This window comes from Canis aureus, chromosome 13 (assembly GCF_053574225.1).
Source record: "Canis aureus isolate CA01 chromosome 13, VMU_Caureus_v.1.0, whole genome shotgun sequence".
NCBI classification, from domain to species: domain Eukaryota; kingdom Metazoa; phylum Chordata; class Mammalia; order Carnivora; family Canidae; genus Canis; species Canis aureus.
This window is the reverse complement of record NC_135623.1, coordinates 46,716,249-46,740,475: the sequence shown is the minus strand read 5'-3', so window position 1 is coordinate 46,740,475 and position 24,227 is coordinate 46,716,249. Positions and strand designations below refer to the sequence as shown.

Genomic DNA, 24,227 nt, shown 5'->3' with positions numbered 1-24,227 from the left:
TATCTCTTCTCCTCTGGGGAATTATCCGTGTGGCTTAGGCAGGGCTCACCTTCATCCCTGATCCCAGTTCAAAAGATGACTCAGACGTGATCAATGAGACTCCTCATCAGGGCTTCTGTTAGAATGGTCATTTAGTGAATTATAATTAAATCCATCATAGACTGTGTGTGGAGAGAGTTTGCTTAGAATGAGGTCATGTGAGGGAAGCCTGGGTGGCTCAGCGGTTTAGCACCGCCTTCAGCCCAGGGCATGATCCTGGAGGCCCAGGATGGAGGCCCGCGTTGGGCTCCCTGCATGGAGCCTACTTCTCCCTCTGCCTGTGTCTCTGCCTCTCTCTCTCTCTCTCTGTCTCTCTCTCTCTGTCTCTCATGAATAAATAAATAAAATCTTAAAAAAAAAAAAAAGAATGAGGTCATGTGAAACAATGCAGAGCCAGTAGAGAAGCAGTGTCTTGCTGATGCTGCTGGAGGCTTGCAATCCAACCATTACTAACATTAGTATCATCCTGCCAACCTCCAGTTACCTGAACCAATGATGTTCTTTTTTAAGTCAGTTTATACTGGATTTTTGCCACTTCCCACTAAAAAGTCCTTTCTTTTAAAAATTTTTTTATTATTTTTTATTATTTTTTAAAAGTCCTTTCTAATATATGCTCCAACTATAACTTTTGAGTCTGCATCAAATTCCACAAATATTTGTTGAACACCCATTAGGAAGTAGGCACCTGTCCTAGGAACTTAAATCTGTGTGACTCCACTTTATTTTTGCCATTATCATTACTATCACAGGTAGAAAAACTGAAAAATTATTTTCCATATTATAGAGTTTCATGTTTCTTAGCCCAGTATTCTTTTCATTAGCCCCAGAAATGTGGAAAGATCTGGAGATGCTAATTCTTCTAATGATTCTGTGTGTAAACACACCAAATTCCCATATCTGAGGAAAAGTTATGATTATCGAGGCGCTCATGTAAGATCGTACCTAACCTCAGGGTCAGCACTAAGTTGTGTGTGAGGATACAAGATAATTCCTGTGCAGAGCATCTTTTTTTTTTTTTTAATTACACACAATTGACATACAACGTTATATTGGTGTCAGGTATAGAACATACTGATTTGACAATTCTATACATTAGTGCTCATCACAATAAGTATAGTCACCATCTGTTATCATTCAATGTTAGCACAATATTGACTATATTTCTTATGCTTTACTTTTTCATCCTGGGACTTATTTTATAACTGGAAGTCTGTATCTCTTAATCCCCATTCTATTTAGCCTATTCCCCTACCCACTTCCCTCTGACAATCACCAGTGTGTTTAAGGGTCTGTTTTTTTTGTTCATTTATTTTTTTTTTAGGTTCCATATATAAGTGAAATCACATAGTATTTGTTTTTGTCTGGCTTATTTCACTTAGCATAATCTCCTCTAGGTCCATCCATAATGTCAAGATCTTGTTCTTTTTCATGGCTGAGTACTATTTCACTTTATGTATAAACTACCTCTTTAGGTACCTCAGCGGACTCTTGGGTTGCTCCATACCTTAGCTATTGTGAGCAATGCTTCAATAAAATGGGATACATGTATCTTTTCAAATCTGTTTTCGTTTTCTTTGGGTAAATATCTAGTGTAGAATTACTAGAGTATATGGTATTTCTTATTTTTTGAGGAACCTCCATAATGTTTTCCACAGTGGTTGCACCTATTTACATTCCCACTAATAGTGCACAAGGATTCCCTTTTCCCCGTATCCCTGCTAACACTTATTTCTTGCCTTTTTGATACTAGCCATTCTGGCTGGTGTGAGGTGATATCCCATTGTGGTTTTGATTTGCATTTTGCAAATCTGTTTTCGTTTTCTTTGGGTAAATATCTAGTGTAGAATTACTAGAGTATATGGTATTTCTTATTTTTTGAGGAACCTCCATAATGTTTTCCACAGTGGTTGCACCTATTTACATTCCCACTAATAGTGCACAAGGATTCCCTTTTCCCCGTATCCCTGCTAACACTTATTTCTTGCCTTTTTGATACTAGCCATTCTGGCTGGTGTGAGGTGATATCCCATTGTGGTTTTGATTTGCATTTTGCTCATGGTTAGAGATGTTGAGTACCTTTTTATTTCTCTCATGGTCATCTGTATGTCTTCTTTGGGAAAATGTCTATTCAGATCCTCTGCCTATTTTTTTAATCTGATAGTTTCTCTTTTTTTGGTGTTAAGTTCTTTATATATTTTGGATATAAACCTCTTATCAGATGTATCAATTGCAAAAATCTACTCCCATTTACTAGGTTGCCATTTTTTAAAATTTAAATTCTATTAGCCAACACATAGTACATCATTAGTTTCAGATGTAGAGTTCAATTTCCTTTGCCTTGCAAAAGCTTTTTATTTCCATGTAGTCCCCATAGTTTATTTTTGCTTTGTTTTCCTTGCCTGAGAACACATATCCATAAATAATTTGCTGTGGTTGATGTCCAAGAGATTACTGCTCACCCAAACTCTCTTCCAGGAGTTTTATGGTTTCAGGTCTCATATTTAGGTCTTTAATCCATTCTGGGTTTATTTTTGTGTATGGTTATGAGAAAGTGGTTCAGTTTCATTATTTGCATGGAGCTGTCCAGTTTTCCCAACACCATTTGATTTTTTCCCCCACTGTATGTCTTGCCTCCTTTTTCATAGGTTAATTGACCACATAGATGTGGGGTTATTTCTGGACTGTCTATCCTTTTCCATTGATCTATTTGTCTTTTTTGTCCTGTGCAGAGTATTTTTGAAGAGTATTAAGGATTATAGAAATGAGCTGTCACTATTATCACAATCATCCTATTAATTATCATTAATACTTATGGTAAATAATAATAGTGTATTTATTTTGTCAGTAAAATTATATTTATGATGAGTATCTAGTGCTGAGATTAAAAATCAATCTATTAGTGCCTTTAAGCTGTTGGTTCTCTCTATAATGATGAGGATTAGGTAATTGCCTAGAACACTTTTATTCTGGTATATAGTTACATAAATAGCTCCTGTCAAAGGTCCAATTTATTCAAGAATAAAAGTTCTAACTTTCTTTTACTTTTTGCAGAGCACAACTAGTCAAGAATCAAAGTGTGTTTTCTACAATTAAAATAATGTGATTCCTATTGTCTTTAGCTACCTATATTTCAAATATAATCTGAATAAATATTCTAGAAGAAAAATGGCAGTATGCTTTTAATTATAGATATAGTTGGTTATTAGGTAAACATATATTTATAAAAGGAGGGGACCTGGGATGCCTGGGTGGCTCAGTGGTTGAGCGCCTGCCTTAGGCTCAGGTCATGATCCTGGGGTCCTGGGATCCAGTCCCGCTTCGGGCTCCCTGCAGGGAGCCTGCTTCTCTTTCTGCCTCTCTGTGTGTGTTTCTCATGAATAAATAATTTTTTTAAAAGGAGGGGACTTGAATATTTCAAGAGTTACCCTCATTAACTCCTTAAACTTAAAAAAAAATTTTAACTTTAAATTCAATTAGCCAACATAAAGTATATACTTAGTTACTTCACTAAAACAGAAAATTTTCAGAACCTACTGCTCCTTTCTTATTTATGCCTTAGCTGTGCTCTTGTGCCCTTCATGGTGACTGCTCAATCTCTCTTAGCTTCTCAGACTTTGTTCAGCTTTACTTTTGAAGAATATTAGTAAAGCTCTTTCTCCCCAGATCTCTTCTAAATTCATTGGGTAGAAAATCATGGTGTTATCCCCTAGACTGTTTCCAAAGACACCAATGTATTGTCCTCAAATTGCTGCTACACATTTGTAGCAAATAAATGAATTCATATATACATCTGTATAGTATAGTACAACCATTCATTAAAGTATGAGACTAGAAAGACGAAATATTTTTTATGACACAGTGAGAGAGATTATCAAACATGACTCTATTTGTAAAATTGGACATATATGCAAGTAGTTGCCCCTGCCCTCACTCCCATCCTACTGTTTGGCTCTCTGTGTTTCAGTTACCACATCCTCCCTGCCAGTCAGTAGGCACGTGATCTTCTTTTTATTGTCACAAGGTCAACGGTAGCCTAATCCTAGGGCACAATGCCTATATCATTTGCCTCACTTCATCTCCTCACATAGGCATTTTATCATCTCTTATCATCATGAGGTGAAGGGTGAGTACAGTGCTAGATATTTTGAGAGAGATACCGTATAGCTTTTCTTAACAGTATATTGTTATGATTATTGTTATAAATCTCTTACTGTGCCTAATTTATAAATTAAACTTTACTATGTAAGTGTGTAAAGAAAAAACATGGTATATATAGGTTTTGGTATCATTCAGTTTCAGGCATCCACTTGGGGTATTGGAATGTATCTCCCACCAATAATCGAAGACTACTGAAATATGCGAAAATGAAAACACTTGTTTTTAGGTGGTGATCTTGCATTTTAATTAATGGATTTTTTATATTTTTTAAATTAACATTTTTTACATTTTTAATATGTAGAAAGCACTTATATTCATGGTTACGGTGAGTTGGCAATATATCAGATAGTTTCTATACAGAGATCCAGTTGTTGAGAATCTATATCTCGGGATGCCTGCATGGCTCAGTGGTTGAGGATCTGCCTTGGGCTCAGGTCATGACCCCGGGGTCCTGGAATCAAGTCCTGCATTGGGCTCCCCGCAGGGAGCCTGCTTCTCCCTCTGCCTATATCTCTGCCTCTCTCTGTGTGTCTCTCATGAATAAATGAATAAATCTTAAAGAGAACATGCATCTGTTTGTTCAGCCCCTGTATAGTATACATCCATTTGTGGATCTATCACAGAGCTCTGCTAATTTGTGCACAAAGGAATGCAATGTACCTACACTGGCACTTAACTTCTGATTCTTGGTTTCAGATAGAAATTTTTAGGAAGTTCCAGTTTTCAGAAGCAGCAGGTCTCTGGCCTTCCTGCTCTCTAAAGCTACTGTATCATAAAGTCAAGTTTCTCTCTAGAAAACTTCTTATTGCTATTAGTGATGCTAATGAGTCTGGCTCTCTTGTGCTTCACTGCCCACAGCTGTCTCTCCAATCATGCACTCGCTGGAAAGCACACGCAAACCAAGGCTGGGGTCTGCCTGATGTTATGATCTTAGGTAATTAATGAAACTTCTATGGACATCAGTTTTCCCTAGTAACACAATTAGGGTCTCTCCATCTCACCAGGATCTATAACTGTTGACTCTCACTCTTTTCTTTTAGCTTGCAGATGACTGTTTGAAGCAGAGCTCTCAGTTGAAGTGCTAGCCTACTTCTGATCCCACTGGCCTTTTCAATGAGGCAGGGGCTCGAGAGGTGCTCAGATGTCATTTGTGCCCCACACCTCTGTTTTTGATAGAGTGCTATATTTTTTTTTTTTTTTTTTTTTTGCCAAATGACAGTACATGTTTATTGTGCAAACAAAACACTTCCCTGGAAACAGACAGAAAGCCAAGCTTCAAAGCTAATTGAATCAATGTTTTACTTCTCTAATCTTCATTTAGTATCTTCAGAGAAACTAAGTGGTCCAGCGGTGTCAATGTTTGCAGGAATTTTTCCAAGTGAGTTAGAATTGTTTTCAAAACAAAACACTTGTAATTTCTTGGCTTCAATTTTACGTGTGGGAAAAGCAGGACGTTCCCACTTAGGTTATGGCTTGCAAACATTTTTTTTTCCACTTCCAGGTATACTTAATTCGTTCCCATTTTTAAAAATGTAAAAGTACATGTACATTTGAAAGAACGAGAGTGAACTTCAGATAACCGCCATCTAAGGTAAATCCTAGAACGTGGTTAGTAACTTAGAAATGCCTTGCTGGCAATCCCAGACACCCAGAGAGATAACTGCTATCTAATTTTCTGCTTTTCTTTATAGTTATACTACTTATGCAAGTGTTTCTGAGTAAAACTGCTGAGTTTGTCTGCTTTGAACTCTATATAAATGAAATCATAATGTATGTGTTATTTTGTGACTATACCTTTAATTAATATGCAATTTTTGAGTTCTCAATTCTATTCCATTTTCTATTTATTTGATTCTGTGACACCATTACACTGATTATAATTTTATACTAATTCTAACATAAAGTAAATCTCTACTATTATTCTTCAGAAGTATCTTGACTATTCTTCATCTTTTGCATTTCCATAGAACATTATTTTCAACTTCAGGTACAACCTCATCATATTTAATTTTTTAAACTAACCTCATTGATCCATTCATATTCTTCTCTCTAACCTTTATATTTATTTAATACTTAGTATGATAAACCCTCACTCATGTTTACCATGTAACGCAAGAATTAAAACATTTTCAGGAACTTAATTATACCTTACCCTCTTCTCCTGATTTGGCCTTGATGGTTTATATGTTTCAAGGAATTTATCCATTTCTTTGAGGCTGTCAAGTTGTTGGTATATAATTGTCCACTGGTCTCTTATGAGCCTTTGTTTTTCTGTGGTATCAGTTATCATGAAGTTCACTTCTCATTCATTTGAATATTTTTTTCTTGGAAAGTCTAGCTAAAGGTTCATCTATTTACTTATCTTTACAAAGAAGAACCACCTCCTAGTTTCATTGATCTTTTCTATTTGTTTTTAGTCTTATTTCTGCTCTGATTTTGTTACTTTCTTCCTTCTACTAACTTCATTCGTTTGTTCATTCATCTTTCCTTCCTTCCTTCTCCTGGAGGTATAAAGTTAGGTTGAGATTTTTCTTGTTTCTTGAGGTAGGCATTTATTGCTATGAACATTCCTCTTAGAATTGCTTTTACTGCATCTCATATGTTTTGGTACATTATATGTCTATTTCTAAATGTCTCTAGCTATGTCTTATTTCTCCTTTGACCCATTGGATGTTCAGTAGCATGTTTAATCTCCACATATTTGTGAGTTTTTCTAGTTTTCTTCTTGTAATTTCTCATTTCATACCATTGGCATTGGGATCAGAAGAGATGCTTCATGTGATTTCAATCTTCTTAAATTGTTTAAGACTTGTTTTGTGGCAGAACATGATCTATTCTATTTCTTTTTATTTTTAACTTAAATTCAATTAACATATGATGTATTATTAGTTTGAGGTTAGTGATTCATCAGTTGCATATAACATCCAGTGCATATTACATCAAGTACCCTCCTTAATGCCCATCACCCAGTTACCCTCATGATCTTCTGTTTTGTTTCTTAAATTCCACATATAAGTGAGATCATATGATAATCATCTTTCTCTGACTGATATATTTTGCTTAGCATAATACCCTCCAGTTCCATCCATGTCGATATAAATGGCAAGACTTCATTTTGATGGATGAGTAATATTCCTCTGTGTGTGTGTGTGTGTGTGTGTGTGTGTGTGTAAACACCATCTTCTTTATCCGCTCATCTATTGATGGACATTTGGGCTCTTTCCATAGTTTGGCTATTGTGGAAATTGCTGATGTAAACAATGGGGTGAGGTGCCCCTTAGGATCCCTATGTTTGTATCCTTTGGATAAATACCCAGTAGTGCAATTGCTGGGTCATAGGGTAGCTCTATTTTTAACTTCTTGAAGAACCTCCACATGTTTTCCAGAGTGGTTGCACTAGCTTGCATTCCCACCAACAGTGTAAGAGGTTCGTTCTCCTTTCTCCAAATCCTTGCCAACATCTGTTGTTTCCTGACTTGTTAATTTTAGCCATTCTCCCTGGTGTGAGGTGGTATCTCATTGTGGTTTTGATTTGTATTCTGGAGAATGTTTCACATGCACTTGAAATGTATGCATTCTGTTGCTTTTGGATCGAATGCTCTGTATATACCTATAAAATGTTGTACAGACCATTTATTTTATTGACTTTTCTGTCTGGATGATTTATCCTTTGTTGTAAGTGGGGTATTAAAGTTCTCTACTATTAGTTTAATGCTATCTATTTCTCCCTAGGTCTATTAACAATTGTTTTATATATCAGGTGTCTATTGGTTGGGTATGTTGGGAAATGTATCTTCTTGTTGGACTGACTAACCCTTTTATCATTATATAATGATCTTTGTCTATTACATTCTTTTAAAAAATCTGTATTTAAAGCAGACAACATAGTTATGTCAGCTTTCCTTAAGGTTTTATTTGCATGGAGTATCTTTTTTAATCCCTTCAGTTTCAGCCTATTTGTGTCCTTACATCAGAAGTGAGTCTCTTATAGGAAGCAAATAAATCAGTCTTGTCTTTTAATTCATTCAGCCACTCTGTCTTTTGATTGAAGAATTTATTTTAGAATTTACATTTAAAGTAGTTACTGATAGGTATGTACTTATTTGTTAATTATTTTCTGGCTATTTTGTAGTTCCTCTCTGTTCCTTTTCTTTTTTTTTTTTTTCCTTGCTCTCTTCCTTTATGATTTGATGGCTTTCCTTAGTGGTGTGCTTGGATTCCTTTCTCTTTCATGAATCTATGAGGTTTTTTCTTTGTGGTTATTACAAGGCTTACATATAACAACTAACAGTTTATTTTAAGTTGATAATTATTTAGGTCAGATTACATTATGAAACTATATTTTTTACTCTACCTCCAACATTTTGTTCACATTTTCCATATTTTTATATCCCTTAACAAGTTAATGTAGTTATAATGATTATTACTAGTTTTGTCTTTTACCCTCATACTAACATTATAAATGATCATTTCCACTTATTTTCTATATATTTACCAGTGAAATTTATGCTTTCATCTATTTTCTTGTTACTAACTAGTACCCCTCCAGTTCAGCATAAAGAAATTTAACCTTAGAAATTAAAGGTTAATTCCTTTAACCTTTGTTAAGCTGGTCTGGTGGTGATGAAATCCTTTAGCTTTTGCTTGCCTGGAAAACTCTTCATTTCTCCTTCAGTTTTGAAGGACACTGTTGCTGAGCAGAATATTATTCATTGGCAGTTTTTTTTTCCTTTTGGCACTTTGAACAGATCATGCCATATCCTTCTGACCTATCAAGTTTCTACTGAGAAATCTGATCATTTTATTGGTGGGGGGGTTTCCCCTCATATGTAACAAGTTGTTTTTCTCTTACTGCTGTAAATATCCTTATCTTTAACTTTTGACATCTTCATTATGTCTTGGTGTGGGTCTCTTTGGATTACTCTTATTTGACTCCCTGGATCTGGATGTCTGGGTTCCACCTGAGAGATTCTGTTTTAATTTACTAGGTCACAGTTGGTCCAGAGGAGATTTTAAAATTCTCCAGTGGATTTTAATGCATGATCAAGGTTGAGAACCACTTCTTTAAACCCATTCAGTCAGAAAGGGCTGTCTAAGCAAAACCTCCCCATGGCAGAGCCAGCCCAGGTTTGGCTGAGTGCCATCCTCACCTGCAGTACTTGAGAGGAGTACCGGAGAACTCACTGCCATCAGACTCAGGCTCAGATCGGTTCTCAAAGTCAGAAATTCGAAACACAGATAAGCTGGCATTCACATAGCCAACCATGCACCTGAGAGAAAATGAATTCTATAATTAGAGCTCTGGTCACCTCTGCATCCAATTCACTGAAGTTTCTACTTCCTACAAACTCTTGCACTTATAAATGCCTTTAGCTGGATTTGCCTTGTCATAATCATTCAAATTAGGATACACTGAAAAACCCTCAGGAACAAGTCATTCTTTTATTCTAGTTCTTCTTGTTCAAAGTCATCATACAGACCATCACTATCCCAATTAATAGATGAAAGACAGTACTGCATGATTAGTATAAATTACAGGTAAGCCACAGTTTCTTTCCTTGATGATGTAAACACACATGCACACACAAACACATTCCTTTATTAATGAATACCTATATTCTCTCATAATACCCTGACTGTGACTGGTGTTACTATGCCTCCCCTCCAAACTCAAATCCCTTGCTATAGTCATGCTAGACTATATTCCCTGCATAAGCTTTCATATCTCTGTTCAGTTTGTCTTTTCTCTTGAGATTCCCTATTCATTTCTTTCTAAGTAGAAATTTTTCAATGACCAATTGAAATGGCACCCCATCTGGGAAGATGTCCTAATCTTCCCAGAAAAAGACTCATTTCTTCTTCTGTATGGTGCTGCCTATATCTAACTTCACCATTACCATACATATGGGTTTTCTTTAGATTGCAGGTGTTTTTTGGAGCAGAACAAGTGTCATAGGTATTTTTATATCCTAGGGCAGTTTTGTGTAGTGTAGGAATCCAGTAAATATCAAACTCAATTGACTTCATTTGAGGAAAGCTAAACTATCAGAGATAATATCACGGTCTTTAGAATGGATCAGAAATAAAGTTATTGCCTATATACCCTAGGGTTAATAAACTTACTGAGAACATGGCTTTTACTCTGTGCTAGGAGTCAGTATATTTCAATACTAAAAACTTGGGTTTGAGGGTCAAATTGTAGCTTTTCTGCTTTCTAACCATGCAAATTTAGTAAGTTATATAACTTCTTTAACTAACAAAAGTGACTACCTGATAGAGTCATTGTGGGGATTAAACAAAATGATACATGTAAAGCCAGTGACAGAGTGCTTAGCCTATAGCAAGATCTTAATTAAATGTGAGTGGCTACTATTAATTTATTTCTTGTACCTTGCAGAAGGTGCAATAAATAAATATTGATTTAATGAAAAAATCATAGCTTTCACATTCTCTCCATTAACTTGTCTGGCATGATTATTCCAAGATGCTGAACACCAAATCAAAATGATGACACAAACACAGACCTGATAGTACATGAGTTCTGTGTGTTGTCTTGCGCAAGACAAATCACTGAGGTTTTATCATGGCCTTAAAAAATGAACCAAGCAGAAGTACCCATTTATCAAGTCACTCATGGGTGAAACAAATGTTCAGTGGGTGTGTAACATGCCTTAATCCAACCAGCAGCAGGTCTCCCCTACCACTCTTTGGAAGGGTAATTTGGAATAATGTCTCCCTCCTCTTTGAACTGCCTGGAACAGGACATGAAAGCAAATTAGTGCTTTGATGATTATTAGCTGTCATAGAGAGTGAGCCGGTTTTTGTGAACTATAGAATACAGCAGAATCTTCTTAGGAGCTAAACAGTGGGAAAGGAAAGGAGCTCTGGAAACTGGCAGAAAACATGCCCAACATTGAAATGAAATATTCACAACCCCTCCTGCACTCTTTCTTACCTCCCAAGGCAGCCCTGTGGGTTTACTGAGATTAAGCAGTGGCCTAATGGCTGCTCTGTCCAAAAACTCGATTGAGAAAAAGCTAAATTTAAATAAAATACCAGCTTCATGGACAACACTCTACTTTCAAAATAAAGAGGATATATCTCTGACCTATTTATTAAGCATATTCATGTACTGTCAGTCATAAATCCAAGTTGAAAATGTGCCTTTGGCGGTTCTGTATTCCCGTGTACAAAGCATCACACATGGATCTAGTATGTGTCCATATAGTTATCAGCTGTGTAAGTCTTCCTTCCATTTCCTTTCCATAATCAGGGAAGGAGAGGGACTGCTAATATTGAACTGTCTGGGCATTTCTCAAAGTCTTTTCACTGCGGTAGAATCTTAGCTATTGTCCACAATAAATAGTTGAGGGTAGTCATCAATTCAGGGAAAGATTTCCCACAATTCCCTGTATGAAGTTCAGCCAATGGCATTCGTGTGTCAGTCTGGAGGAAACAGGCAGTAGCAGATCCCATGTCGATCCCTATCTGCTGTCAGGAGATCACTATGCCTCAATGTGGCACGCCACCAGCTCCAAGTTAGAGGAAAAATGAAGTAGTAACTAGAAAAAACTATCAGACCAAGGAAGGGTTTCTGTGAACATAAAAACACAAAGTTAATTTTCTTAAGGGGCTGGTAGAGGGTCCCTGAAGGTATTTCCAAGATAGGAGATTTAGAAAATATTTTATGTAAGGGTAGTATTGTTTGAACTATGATGCATGCCTCTTTCAAGTAAGTTCTGTGAAGACCACATTTATTTAAATATGAGAATTCTGGTTTAAAAATCATTCATGATGTACTGTTTCCAATCCTTTACTATAAGGAAAAAGATGAACTAATGATCATTAGTAATGAGTTTTAAGGGAAAGAAAAGAACTTGAAGTTGATTTTTGAATTTGTAGAATCCAGCTTAAACTGCAGAGTGTCTTTGAACTTTGCGATTAAATGTGCCTTTGTGTCACTATATCTAAAACCTCAAACAGAATGGGGATAGGGCCCAAACAATGAAAAAGCTAGAAGAAATAAGATCTGGTTTATGCATTTAGAGTCAAATGTGCCTTAGAGATAATAAATGACAAATTTATGAATTTATTTATAGATAGGCTAATAAGATGACAAAAGAAAGTGGACTTCTGACATTGCAATAAATATGACTGACTATATAAAGCACTGTCAGCTTTATGTTTTAAAACAAAACCTTGTAATTGGTTATGATGTTGATCTATTGACTTACAATTTGCAAAAATATATTCCTTATAATTTATTAAGATATTTGTGGTTTGTTCTGTGACAGTTTGAGCATTGTGCTCTTGATCAAGTCTCTAACTCCTTACGATCTTTTAGTTAGATCACTAAATCAGATATATACCTCACAATAATCCTAAGGCCTGCACATATTCTTAGAGAATGTTCCACAACTCTGGCCTGATAACAATGTAGTTAATTACATTCAATGGATAGGAGTGGAGGGCTCAAAATGATTTTTTTTGTGTTGTTTGAAAAATAATTTTAGTTTGTTGACTGAAATTTAACTCTGATCGACAGAACAATCTTATAGTATACACCTTCAATTTTGCTTCATAATTTCTATCTCCTGATGCATATCCAGAGATGACTTTAGTTCTCTAAGCACTTTTCTAGAGAGTTCAAGTGAAGATCTCCTGAAAGAGGAAGTGACTTTATTTTGCAAACACTGAATAATCTAATAAGCATGGACATTGGTCCAGGAATCTACCTAGGCAGGGTGCAGCAAAAATGCCTTAATAAATGTCTTAAGAGGAAAGATGAAACACTTGAAAGTTTCTTGTGTACCCACTGTGTGGAGAATATTGCCTCAAATCACGGTATTCCTCTCATGTTCAGATCTGGCTAGAAAATGAGAACGTCTTCCACTCTATGCCATGAAAATGCATTCACTGACCACTCATGATAGCAGTGAGATTGTGGTTGGAAGTCCCTCTGTCATAGGGACAAGGCATGTGACTGACTGACTCTGGGCATATGCATCAAACTCTCCTCTTTGGAGAAGCCAGCGAAAACTGAAAAAACAGTAAGAAGAAGGCATTGAGGCAGTCTGGAGTTTTGAGGTTGGCTTAGTTGGGGTACCCTTGATTTAGAGGCAGCTTCAATTGAAATGTGGCATTTCTATAGGTGAATGGGATCATAACAAGTGGAATTTGACTATGCACATACTACCCCAAAAGCCTTTGACATTCTAAAATTTGACAATGCTGCTCCGCCATGAGTTCAATCATTTCTAAAGTATTTCAAAATGGGCAAAAACAAAACAAAATAAAACAAAAACAAAAACAAAAACAAACCAAAAAACCTTAAAAAGGATAATAGTGTAGCTGGTGGAGCAGAAAATAAGATTCATGAATAAACTTATACAAATTTAACTATTTGAAAACAAGAAACATGACTAACAGATTAGAAGATAGAATGTAGATCTATAAACATTGAAAATGGCATAAGTCTCTTAAGGGAAAGAGAAAGGTTATATGTAAAAAAAAATAGTCCAGGTGAGCCCCATAAAACTGAATCAAGGAGACTGTTAAATTTTAATCTCCATGAACATGTCTTAGCTCTAATAAACTGTCAACATTCTAAAGCTTTGATTCAGTATCAACTGCACATACATGTTCCTGCTTTATTTTTTGTGTTCCACCCAAACCAAGACAGGTTTCATTATATTTGCAATTGAGAAAAAAATTAAATAACCACTGGGACTTAAACCCCTGGGGAGTTTTCTCCTGTTAGATGAACTGGATAAACATTTATTGGCAATTGCCCCTGGGCCCTGTGGTTCAGGATGGAGAGCACTGTATGAGTCTAGGCTTTGCCTTCATGTGGGTTCTATCAGTTACTCTGCTTTGTGATTCTGGATTTAACCTCTCAATCTCCTTCTGTTCTTCAAAGTGAGGGTAATAATGCATGTCCCACTCCCAGGGTTGTTTTGAGAATCAAATGCAAAACAGACGGGAAAGTGGTTTAAACAAAGGCAAGCTTTTCTAGGCTCAGCCAAGCAGAGAATGTTGGCAATAGAATTAGAAAGAATAAGTGAATAGTATAACATGTCTTTAAATCTCTTAAAATGGGATGGTATGTTCACTTAAAGTTGCTAGATAATTAGTGTCTAATGGCCACATGATTATTATAGTAAAGAACTTTATAGAAGCCTCTTTGAATAACTAGATAGTAAGCTTTATTACATTCAATCATCTATGCCTTAAAGCATTCATGTAGGATTAATAATGAAACTGGACCTAGGCTAGGGGTGCATGAATTTGGCTAACTTGATTTGGTAGCACTTTATTCCTTGGGGCTAATCCAACTACAGTGGTTATACAGGATTAGTTTAGTTCTGACTAGTAAACCAAGAGGCAGGGCTGCCTGTGTGAATTGTCATAGCCCACATGGGATAATTTCTGGGGTGTTAAAAAGACTCCCAAAACATACTCCACTGTGATCTACAGACATCTAAATCCCACAATTAGAACAGAATTATTTTATTTTTTGCCAAAGATTTTTTTCCCATTAAAGTATGTTAAATTTCTTGTCTCCGCCCAAGGTTATAGAAATGAAATCTAGGGGACATGTTTTAATTTTGCCTGGAATTTACCTGACCAGAAATACCCAGAAAGCTCTGGCTTTTGGGAATCACTTAGGTGATGCCATAGAATTGGATTTGCCTTGGGTAATATGTACATTGGTCAGGTCAATATCCAGGAAAGAATCATTCAGTTACTTATTCCACAAATATTTATAGAATACTTCTAGGGTACTTATCACATGGTTGCATATTTCCCATGTAGAACTTGCAAAGTCTCCATATGATGACACAAGAGGAATCAAATTGTAACTATCCTCTTACAAACTCATAAAGATGGCACAACTGTATACTAGAGCATGTGCTAATTTTTTTGGCTACACATACTAGCATAGCACCCATTTCTGAATTCACAGTAGGCAAGGGTCAGGGGTGGGAGAAATGATTAATTCCACCTAAAACGTGTATTATCTGTGTTGAGCCCCATCTTTTCAGTAGATGAGAATGTGTTTTCTTTGGCTGGTAGCGTCATCATAATTCTACCTCCCCCACTGCTGTCCTTCTCATCCTGGGTTACTCCAGTGCAGAAGCTTCTGTCTGAGTGTGCCAGCATCACACAGTGCATAGGAAATGGGGACTTCATGACAGTTTTAGGACAAACTTACTTTTGTCCAGCTTCTCCTTGGCCTGCACAAGGTCCATACTTATAAGCATACACCAAACGAGGGATAAAGTCAGATGTTATCGCTATGACAAATGCATTTGTAATAACAGAGAGAATGCCGATGCCTTCAAGGATTCCATACCAAATTCCTATTCAAAAAGAAGTGTTACCAGTGAGAATGGGGAAAATTAACAAGGCAGGAAACCACAAATGTTGGAGAGGATGTGGAGAAAGGGGAGCCCTCTTGCACTGTTGGTGGGAATGTGAACTGGTGCAGCCACTCTGGAAAACTGTGTGGAAGTTCCTCAAAGAGTTAAAAATAGATCTGCCCTACGAACCAGCAATTGCACTGCTGGGGATTTACCCCAAAGACACAGATGCAGTGAAACGCCGGGACACCTGCACGCCGATGTTTATAGCAGCAATGTCCACAACAGCCAAACTGTGGAAGGAGCCTCGGTGTCCATCGAAAGAGGAATGGACAAAAAAGCTGTGGTCTATGTATACAATGGAATATTACTCAGCCATTAGAAACAACATGGAACTGGAGGGTATTATGCTGAGTGAAATAAGTCAATCGGAGAAGGACAAACATATGGTCTCATTCATTTGGGGAATATAAAAAATAGTGAAAGGGAATAAAGGGGAAAGGAGAAAATGTGAGTGGGAAATATCAGAGAGGGAGACAGAACATAAGAGACTCCTAACTCTGGGAAACGAACAAGGGGTGGTAGAAAGGGAGGTGGGAGGGGGGTGGGGTGACTGGGTGTCGGGCACTGAGGGGGGCACTTGACGGGATGAGCAATGGGTGTTATTCTATTTGTTGGCAAATTGAACACCAATAAAAAATAAATTTATAAAAAAAGTGTTATATTAGTTCAAGACACAACAGCAGAAATAATAGTATAAAAACTACTGGGGAAACTAATTTTAACAGTCCTTTCAAATTACCCAATACTGACACTTGTAACCAAGAGTAAGAATTTGTACTTGCAGATGCTTTGGCTTTGAAGAAGTTTCTGTGGATGTGCTGATGCTCATGACTTACTGACTTGGTCAGGATCAAACGTAAGTCAGAGAGTTCTCATCAGCAATAAGGCACCAATACATTACCCAATAAGATGGGCACTCACACTGTCAAGTCACTACCAGGCTGGGAGCTCCTGAAGGGTGCAGACAGCTGGATGGGCCCAGCCCCTGTTGCGTTGACCCAGGGTAGGTGCTCACTGAATGTGGGTTTGTTTCATATGGAGGTTAAAGGCCACTGTGAGCCAAGACACACTGAGTGCCTGCTGGCTCTATACTAAGCATTTGATGCAGAAATGAATAAAAGATGGTCTCTGATCTCAAGCAGCACTCAAGAGGCTGCATCTGATTCAACTCAGCCTCTCCTGTCAAAGGCCAAAGCCATCTTCATCTTTAGAAAAACTGGATTGAGCTTTATGTGACTCAGGGAAACATTTGAGCAAGGGCAAAACAAAATAAAGCAAGTGGGAGATTACTTTAAAAAGGAAATAAGTGATAATAAATAAAAATTCTAGATTCCAAGTTCAAATAACCAAATTGAGTCTATTTAAGCACAAATTCTCCAGTACTGGAAATTATAAATTTCCAAATAGGCAGCTTTATTTCTTGTCTAATATTATTTAAAGCTAACATAATTATTCTTTTGCAAGAATAAGTTACTTCATCTTACATGGAAACCACTAGTAAAAAATTTAAGTTGATGTCTGTTTTTATTTTATCCACCAGATGGCTAATATCTTTAAAGAAAACATCAAATCCAACTTACCTATGTCTTTGGCCCTTGAAGCTAAAGGTCGCCTCCACTGTGTGACAAATTTGTAAGCATCCAGCCGAATTTCAATTATGTTATTCAGTAAGGCCAGAAGTGGTGCTAGGGGAAAAGCTGCCACGAAGATAGTTGTGAATCCAAACTGAAGAACTAGAGAAGAAATAACGAAAAAGAACTAAGAGTTTTGGTTTTTCCATTACTATTTTCAAAAGGATGATAATCTGAATACAAAAAGTACTTGGCTAAATGGATGATTGCATAGCTTGTTTTTGCCTTTTTAGACTATTTTAGAAAGTAACAACAAAATACTGTGATAATCACATCTATCAGCTCATTTAGTTTTCACAATAACCTACCCTTAGGTTCCTACATGTGAGGAAATAGAGGCATTAAGAGGCCAAGTAACTTGCTTGACACACAATTGAGAAGTAATTCTAATGTGAGTACTGTGGTTCCTGAGTCATGAAGAGCCTGTTGACTTCATCTCTGTGGCAATGCCACCTTCAGGGTGTTACCCATCTTTGATCACATTCATACCCCATGCCTATGCTGCTGGCTCTTCACCCACCAATAGGAACAGGCATCTCCCTTAGTTTTCTCCTTGGTTTCACCCTTCTGCTGACTTTCTTCTTTTCTTGGGTCAGTCCATCTACTCTCATGACCTCATTATCACTTCTCTGATAAGGATTCTCAATTTCCTCTCTCTCACCCTGAATCTTAGTGGGGAATTTCCAGTTGTCTGCTGTTATGCTATAGAAGCAACACTCTCCAAACCTTGATTCAATCATAAACCTCAATCTCATCTGTTCCTCCCTTCATGTCTTCCTTTCCATCAGATTAGTCTTGCATAAATACCAGGTCTCATCTAGCTTACCTTTCATGACCATTAGTCTCCACTCTTCCTACTAGAGGTCAGACTCTCACGTTCTAACGAACTTCTCTGCCTCAGACTTTCACCTCCCTCCCTCATCTCATTGCTGTCAATATTGGTTAAAGCCCATAATCAATCATATCAATCATCTCCCTATTTTGAATGTTTCAGAAGATTCTGTCTATAGATTAAATCTTAAACTTTTCACTGTGCCATTCAAGGATCTTCCAAACCTCATGTTCAAACATACCTCATGCCTGGACAGGTTTCCCAAATAATCCTCTATTTTAGTCACACTGGACTTCTGGTTTGATGGGGCCATATCATCTACTTAGTGTTTTTATTCATACGATGGTGAGATTCTATTCTTCCTTCAAGGGTAAGCTCCATGGGGCCTCTGGGGAACCTCTCATAATTGTAATTATTGCTTCCTTAGTAGCTCCTGCAACTCTGCTTATAGTGGAGAACTTACTTATTCTTTATTTTATGGCTCTTTTCCTGTATGTATGGTGCTGATTATTATGTTTAAATCTCTGATCTATTTTGAGTTCATTTTTTGTAAGTGATGTAAGACAGGAGTCCAATTTAATTTTTCTGCATGTGTCTATCCAGTTTTTCTAATACCATTTGTTGGAGACCATCCTTTCCCCATTAAGTATTCTTGGTTCTCTTGTCAAATATCAGTTGATCATACATGCAGGAGTTCCTATTTCATTCTATTTGTCTATATGTTTAATTTTATGGCAGTAAGATATGGTTTTTGTTACTATACTTATAACATAGTTTGAAATTAGGAAGTGTGATATTGTCAACTTTGTTCTTTTTCCACAGGGTTGTTTTGGCTATTCAGGGTTTTTGTGGTTCCATACAAATTTTAGTTTAGTTTTTGTTTGTTTGTTTCTGTGAAGAATGCCATTTGTATTTTAATGGAAATTGCACTGAATCTACAGACGGTTTTGGGTAGTATGGACATTTTAACAATATTAACTCTTTCAATCCATGAACACAGGATGTCTTTCCATTTGTGTCTTTTCAGTTTCACTCAGCAAAGTCCTGTAGGATTCATTGTACAGATCTGTCACTTCCTTGGTTAAATCTATTCCTAGGTACTGATTTTGATGCTCTTCTAAACGGACTAGTTTTATCTCTTTCAGATGTTTCATTATTAGTGTATAGAAACACAAATGATTTGTTGATTTTATACTGCAGCTTTACTGAAATTGTTGATTAGTGCTGACAGGTTTTTTTTTTTTTTTTTTTTTTGGTTGAATCTTTGAGATTTCCTATATATAAAATCATGAATTTCATTTGAAAATAGTGATAATTTTACTTCTTTTCTGATTTGGATGTCTTTTCTTTGTCTTGCTTAATTATTCTAGCTGGGATTTCCAGTACTTCATTGAATAAGAGTAGGGAGAGTGAATATCCTTGTCTTGTTCTTGATCTTAGAGGAAAAACTTTCAATTTTTTCTCCACTGAGTATGTTAGCTGTGGGTTTATCATATACAGTCTTTATTATGTTGAGGTATGTTCCTTCTATACCAAATCTGTTGAGAGTTTTTATAATGAAAGGGTGTTGTATTTTATCAAATGCTTTCTCTGAATCTGTTGAGATAATCATATGATTTTTCTCTCGCATTCTACTAATGTATTATATTCAACTTGCCTATTTTCAACCAGCCTGCATCCCAGGGATAAATCCCATTTGGTCATGGTGTTTGAGTTCAAGAAGATACTAAAATGATTAGTTTACTAATATTTTGTTGAGAATTTTTGCATTTATATTTATCCAGGATACTTGCTCATGGTTTTCATGTAGTATCCTTACCTGGGTTTGGTATCAGTATAATGCTGGGGTTGCAGAATGAGTTTGAAAATGTTCCCTCTTCTTTTTTTTGGAATAGTTTGAGAAGGATTTGTTATTAATTCTTCTTTAAATGTTTGGTAGAATTCACCAGTAAATCCATATGGTCCCAGGTTTGCTGTGGTAGGATATTTTTTATTACTGACTTAATCTCTTATTAGTGGTCTATTCAGATTTTCTATTCCTTCCTGATTCACTCTTACAGGTTTTATGTTTTTAGAAATCTATCCATTTCTTCTAGGTTATCTAATTTGTTGGCATGTAATTGTTCATTATAGTCTCATAATCCTATGTGTCTTTTTTCTTAGCTAAAGGTTTGTCAATTTTATTTTTTCGGAAAATCAGCTCTCAGTTTTGTTGATCTTGTCTATTGTTCTTCTGGTCTCTATTTCATTTATTTCTGTTTTGATCTTCATAATTTCCTTCCTTCTGGTAACTTTGGGCATAGTTCTTTTTTTCTAGTTCCTTGAGTATAGTTAGGATATTTGAGATCTTTAAAATTTCTTAATACATGCATTTATTGCTATAAACAGTATTCTCAAAAACTGTCTTTGTGATTTCTGAGAATGATGGCAGAGTAATAGGATGCTAAGCTCACCTTATAACTAGATATACCTAGTTAATGCCCACATCAGTATAAATAACCCAGAAAATGACCCAAAGATGGGCAGAACATACTTTCCACAGCTAATCATAGAGGACAGGCTATATCAAAAAAGAGTGAAGACACCATTGATAACCAAACTGACCTGTAAGACCATCCACTGGAGGAAGTGACACCACAGGCATGGAGAAAAGAGAAGAGTAGACTTCATATGATGCACCCCAGGTATGGGGAAACAGCCTTGGGAAGATGAATCCCCATAACATCTGGCTTTCTAAAAACTGATGAAGTGAAACACCTCTGGATTTCAAACAGTGGGGCGTAACACCTGGAACTTTTAAAAATTAGCAGCTCAGCTCTGGGAGATTTGGAGGGTGATAGGAAACTGAGTCCCTGCCTTTAAAGAGACAGCACAACAAATGACTCCATTGAGATACAGCATAAAAACAGCAATTGAAAAACACCTAGGATATATGGGAAATTTTATTTACTAATATCAAAGCATGTCCTGGAGAGGCAGGGATCTTCAGGAGACTTCTCCAAGAACAGAAGAGCTGGTTGAGTGCCATTTCCTTCCCTGTCTCCTAGCTTAGATACATGGATACCTGTGAAAATCATCATGAACACTTTCCACCTAGCTTGCTAACAGCTCACTCTGCTGCCATGCTCTCCTATGAACATGCCCCATCCAGCCCACCAGTGGCAGGAGTCCATTTAAGGCAGTTCCAAAGAGGTGGCATTGTGTAAGCAGCCTCCACAGTGGCCAGCAGTACTCCAAAGTGACTCATGCCCTGAGGAGAGGGGAAGATAAACCATAATTACCAGTCCAACTGCAACCCCAGCATTGGGCACATATCTGGTCTGACTGCAGGCCCCACCCAACAACAAAAGCCTCTCAGTGGACAAAGAAGTGGTGTACCGTACAATTTGGTGTGACTACAACCCTAGCAAATGCTTGGTTTGACCTACTCAAGCCCAAGATGGCCCCAGACTAGCCCACTAACAAAATAGAGACTAAATGGTGTCCACAACAAGCAAAGAGAGCTATTGAAGATGACTGAAGGCAAACATGGTTCAGCCCCAGTAGTATGGCATACAAAACGCACATAGGAGATACTCCTGAAGTGCCCAATTCGGGTGAACAGGGGACATTGCACTGTAGGTCAGTCCAGGATCTCTTCTTCAAAAGGCCACTACTTTCAAGACCAGGAGATGCAGTTGACTTTCTTAACACATAGAAACAGACACAGTGCGTTAGTTAGACAAAATGAGACAGAGGAATGTGTCCCAAATGAAAGAACAAAATCATAGCAAAAGAGCTATACAAACCAGAGATAAGCAATATGCCTGATAGAGAATTTAACGTATGGTCATAAAATACTCAGTGGACTTAAAAGTGGAGGATCTCAGTGACACTCCAAAGAAAGTGACAGAAAATATAAAAAAATGACCAATAAGACATGAAGAACTTAATAGCTGAACTTAAAAATACCCTATAGGAGATGAACATAGTAGATCAAGGGAAGCAAAAGTGACATGGAGGACAGAAACCTGGAAGACAACCAAACTGAATAGGAAAAAAATATATTAAAAAAATGAGACTAGATTAAGGGAATTTAGTGACATCATTAAGCAGAATAGCAGTCTCATTATGGGGATTCTAGAAGGAGAAGAAAGTAAAGGATGCAGAAAAGTTGAGAAATGAAACTGAAAACTTCCCAAATCTGGGGAAGGAAATAGAAGTCCAGATTTATGAGGCACAGAAAGCCCCCAACAAAATCAACCCAAAGGAGGTCCATACAAGACATATAATAATCAAAATGGCAAAAAGTAGCAATAAAGACAAAATTTTAAAAGCAGCAAGGGGAAAAAAATTACATACAAAGGAAACCCCATAAGGCTATCCAGTTGTTTTTTCAACAGAAACTTTTCAGGCCAGAAGAAAGTGGCATGATATACTCAAAGTGCTGCAAGGAAAAACTTGTGACCAAGAAAACTAATCCCCCAAGGCTGTTATTCAGAACAGAAGGAGAGATAAAGAATTTCCCAAATAAAACTTATAGGAATTCATCACCACTAAACCAGTCTTACAAGAAATTTTAAAGGGGATTCTCTGACTGGAAAGGAAAGACCAGAAGAAGGAAAAGTAGGAAGCACAAAAGCAGTAAAATTAAGTACATCTGTAAAAATCAAAATATTCACAAAATAAAAGGATGTAAAGTATGACACTATATATCTAAAATGTGGGGGAGAGGGAGAAAATTTAGTACTTTTAGAATGGGTTCAAACTTAAGTAACCACCAACTTAATATAGATTGCTATATGCATAAGATGCTATATATAAACCTAGTGGTAAACATGAATAAAAATCCGTAATATATATATACAAAAAAAATAGAAAGAAATACAAGTGTATCACCAAAGAAAGCCATAAACCTGTGAGAGAAGAGAGCAAGAGGAGAAACAGAATTACAAAACAACCATAAAAATCAATAACAAAATGGCACTAAGTACCTAAATATCAATTACTTTGTACACTGATTAAACAATCAAAAGACATAGGGTGACTGAATGATTAAAAAAGCAAGACCCATCCATATGCTGCCTACAAAAGATCCATTTCAGATGAAAAGACACATGCAGATTGAAAGTAAAGGGAAAAACATTTATCATGCAAATGAAAAGCAGGGTAGCAATATTTATGTCAGACAAAATAGACTTTAAAACAGACTGCTTAAATAAATTTAAAAACTAATAAAAATAAAAAATAAGCAGCGTGCAAAAATAGATACAAAAAAAACCACACACACACACAAAAGAAACCAGACTGTAACAAGAGACAAAAGGACAACTACATATTTATAAACAATTCAATAAGAAGATACAATAATTATAAATATTTATGGGCCCAACATGGGAGCACTCAGATATATAAAGCAGCTATTAACAAACATAAAGGAAGTAATCAGTAATAGTACAAATAATAGTAGAAAAATCTACCACTCCATTTACATCAATGGATAGATGTTCCAAACAGAAAATCATCAAGGAAAGAGTGGCTTTGAATTGACACATTGGAAAAGATGGGTTTAACAGATACATTCAGAACATTCCAACCTAAAACAGCAGAATACATACTCTTTTCAAGTGCACACAGAACATTATCCAGAATAGATCACATTAGGCCACAAAACAAATCTCAACAAATTTGAAAGACTGAAATTATATTATAACTCTTTTCTGATTGCAATGCTATGAAACTAGAAATCAAACACAAGGAAAAATCTAGAAAGAACATAAATATATGGAAGTTAAATAATATGCTACTAAAAAATTAAATAAGTCAACCAAGAAAGCAAAGAGGAAATTAAAAAAAAATGCATGGAGACAAATGAAAATGAAAACACAGTGGTCCAAAATCTTTGGGATGCAGCAAAAGCTGTTCTAAGAGGGAAGATTATAGCAATACAGACCTACGTTGAAGCAAGAAAAACCTCAAATAAACAATCTAGCCATATACCTAAAGGAGCTAGAAAAAAAGAACAAACAAAACTCTAAACCAGTAGAAGGAAAAAAGTAATAAAGATTAGTGCAGAAATAAATGAAATAGAAAATTTAAAAAATATTAGAACAGATCAATGAAACCAGGAGATGATTTTTTTGGAAAGATCAATATAATGAT

General features: G+C 36.4%; 1 protein-coding gene across 12 annotated transcripts in view; it reads right to left on the bottom strand.

The window, feature by feature from the left end:
• The window catches only part of ANO4 (anoctamin 4), a 405,675-nt gene that overhangs the window by 4,884 nt on the left and 376,564 nt on the right, over positions 1-24,227 (bottom strand). For 11 of the 12 annotated variants that reach the window (XM_077846039.1, XM_077846035.1, XM_077846033.1 and 8 more), the window contains 3 exons: positions 17,204-17,356; positions 15,413-15,560; positions 9,348-9,467 (listed from right to left, as the gene is read on the bottom strand). In XM_077846039.1, coding sequence (XP_077702165.1) covers positions 9,348-9,467; positions 15,413-15,560; positions 17,204-17,356 — 421 coding nt within the window. The remainder of the gene's footprint in view (positions 1-9,347; positions 9,468-15,412; positions 15,561-17,203; positions 17,357-24,227) is intronic. The other variant, XR_013350859.1, reaches the window with a different exon arrangement.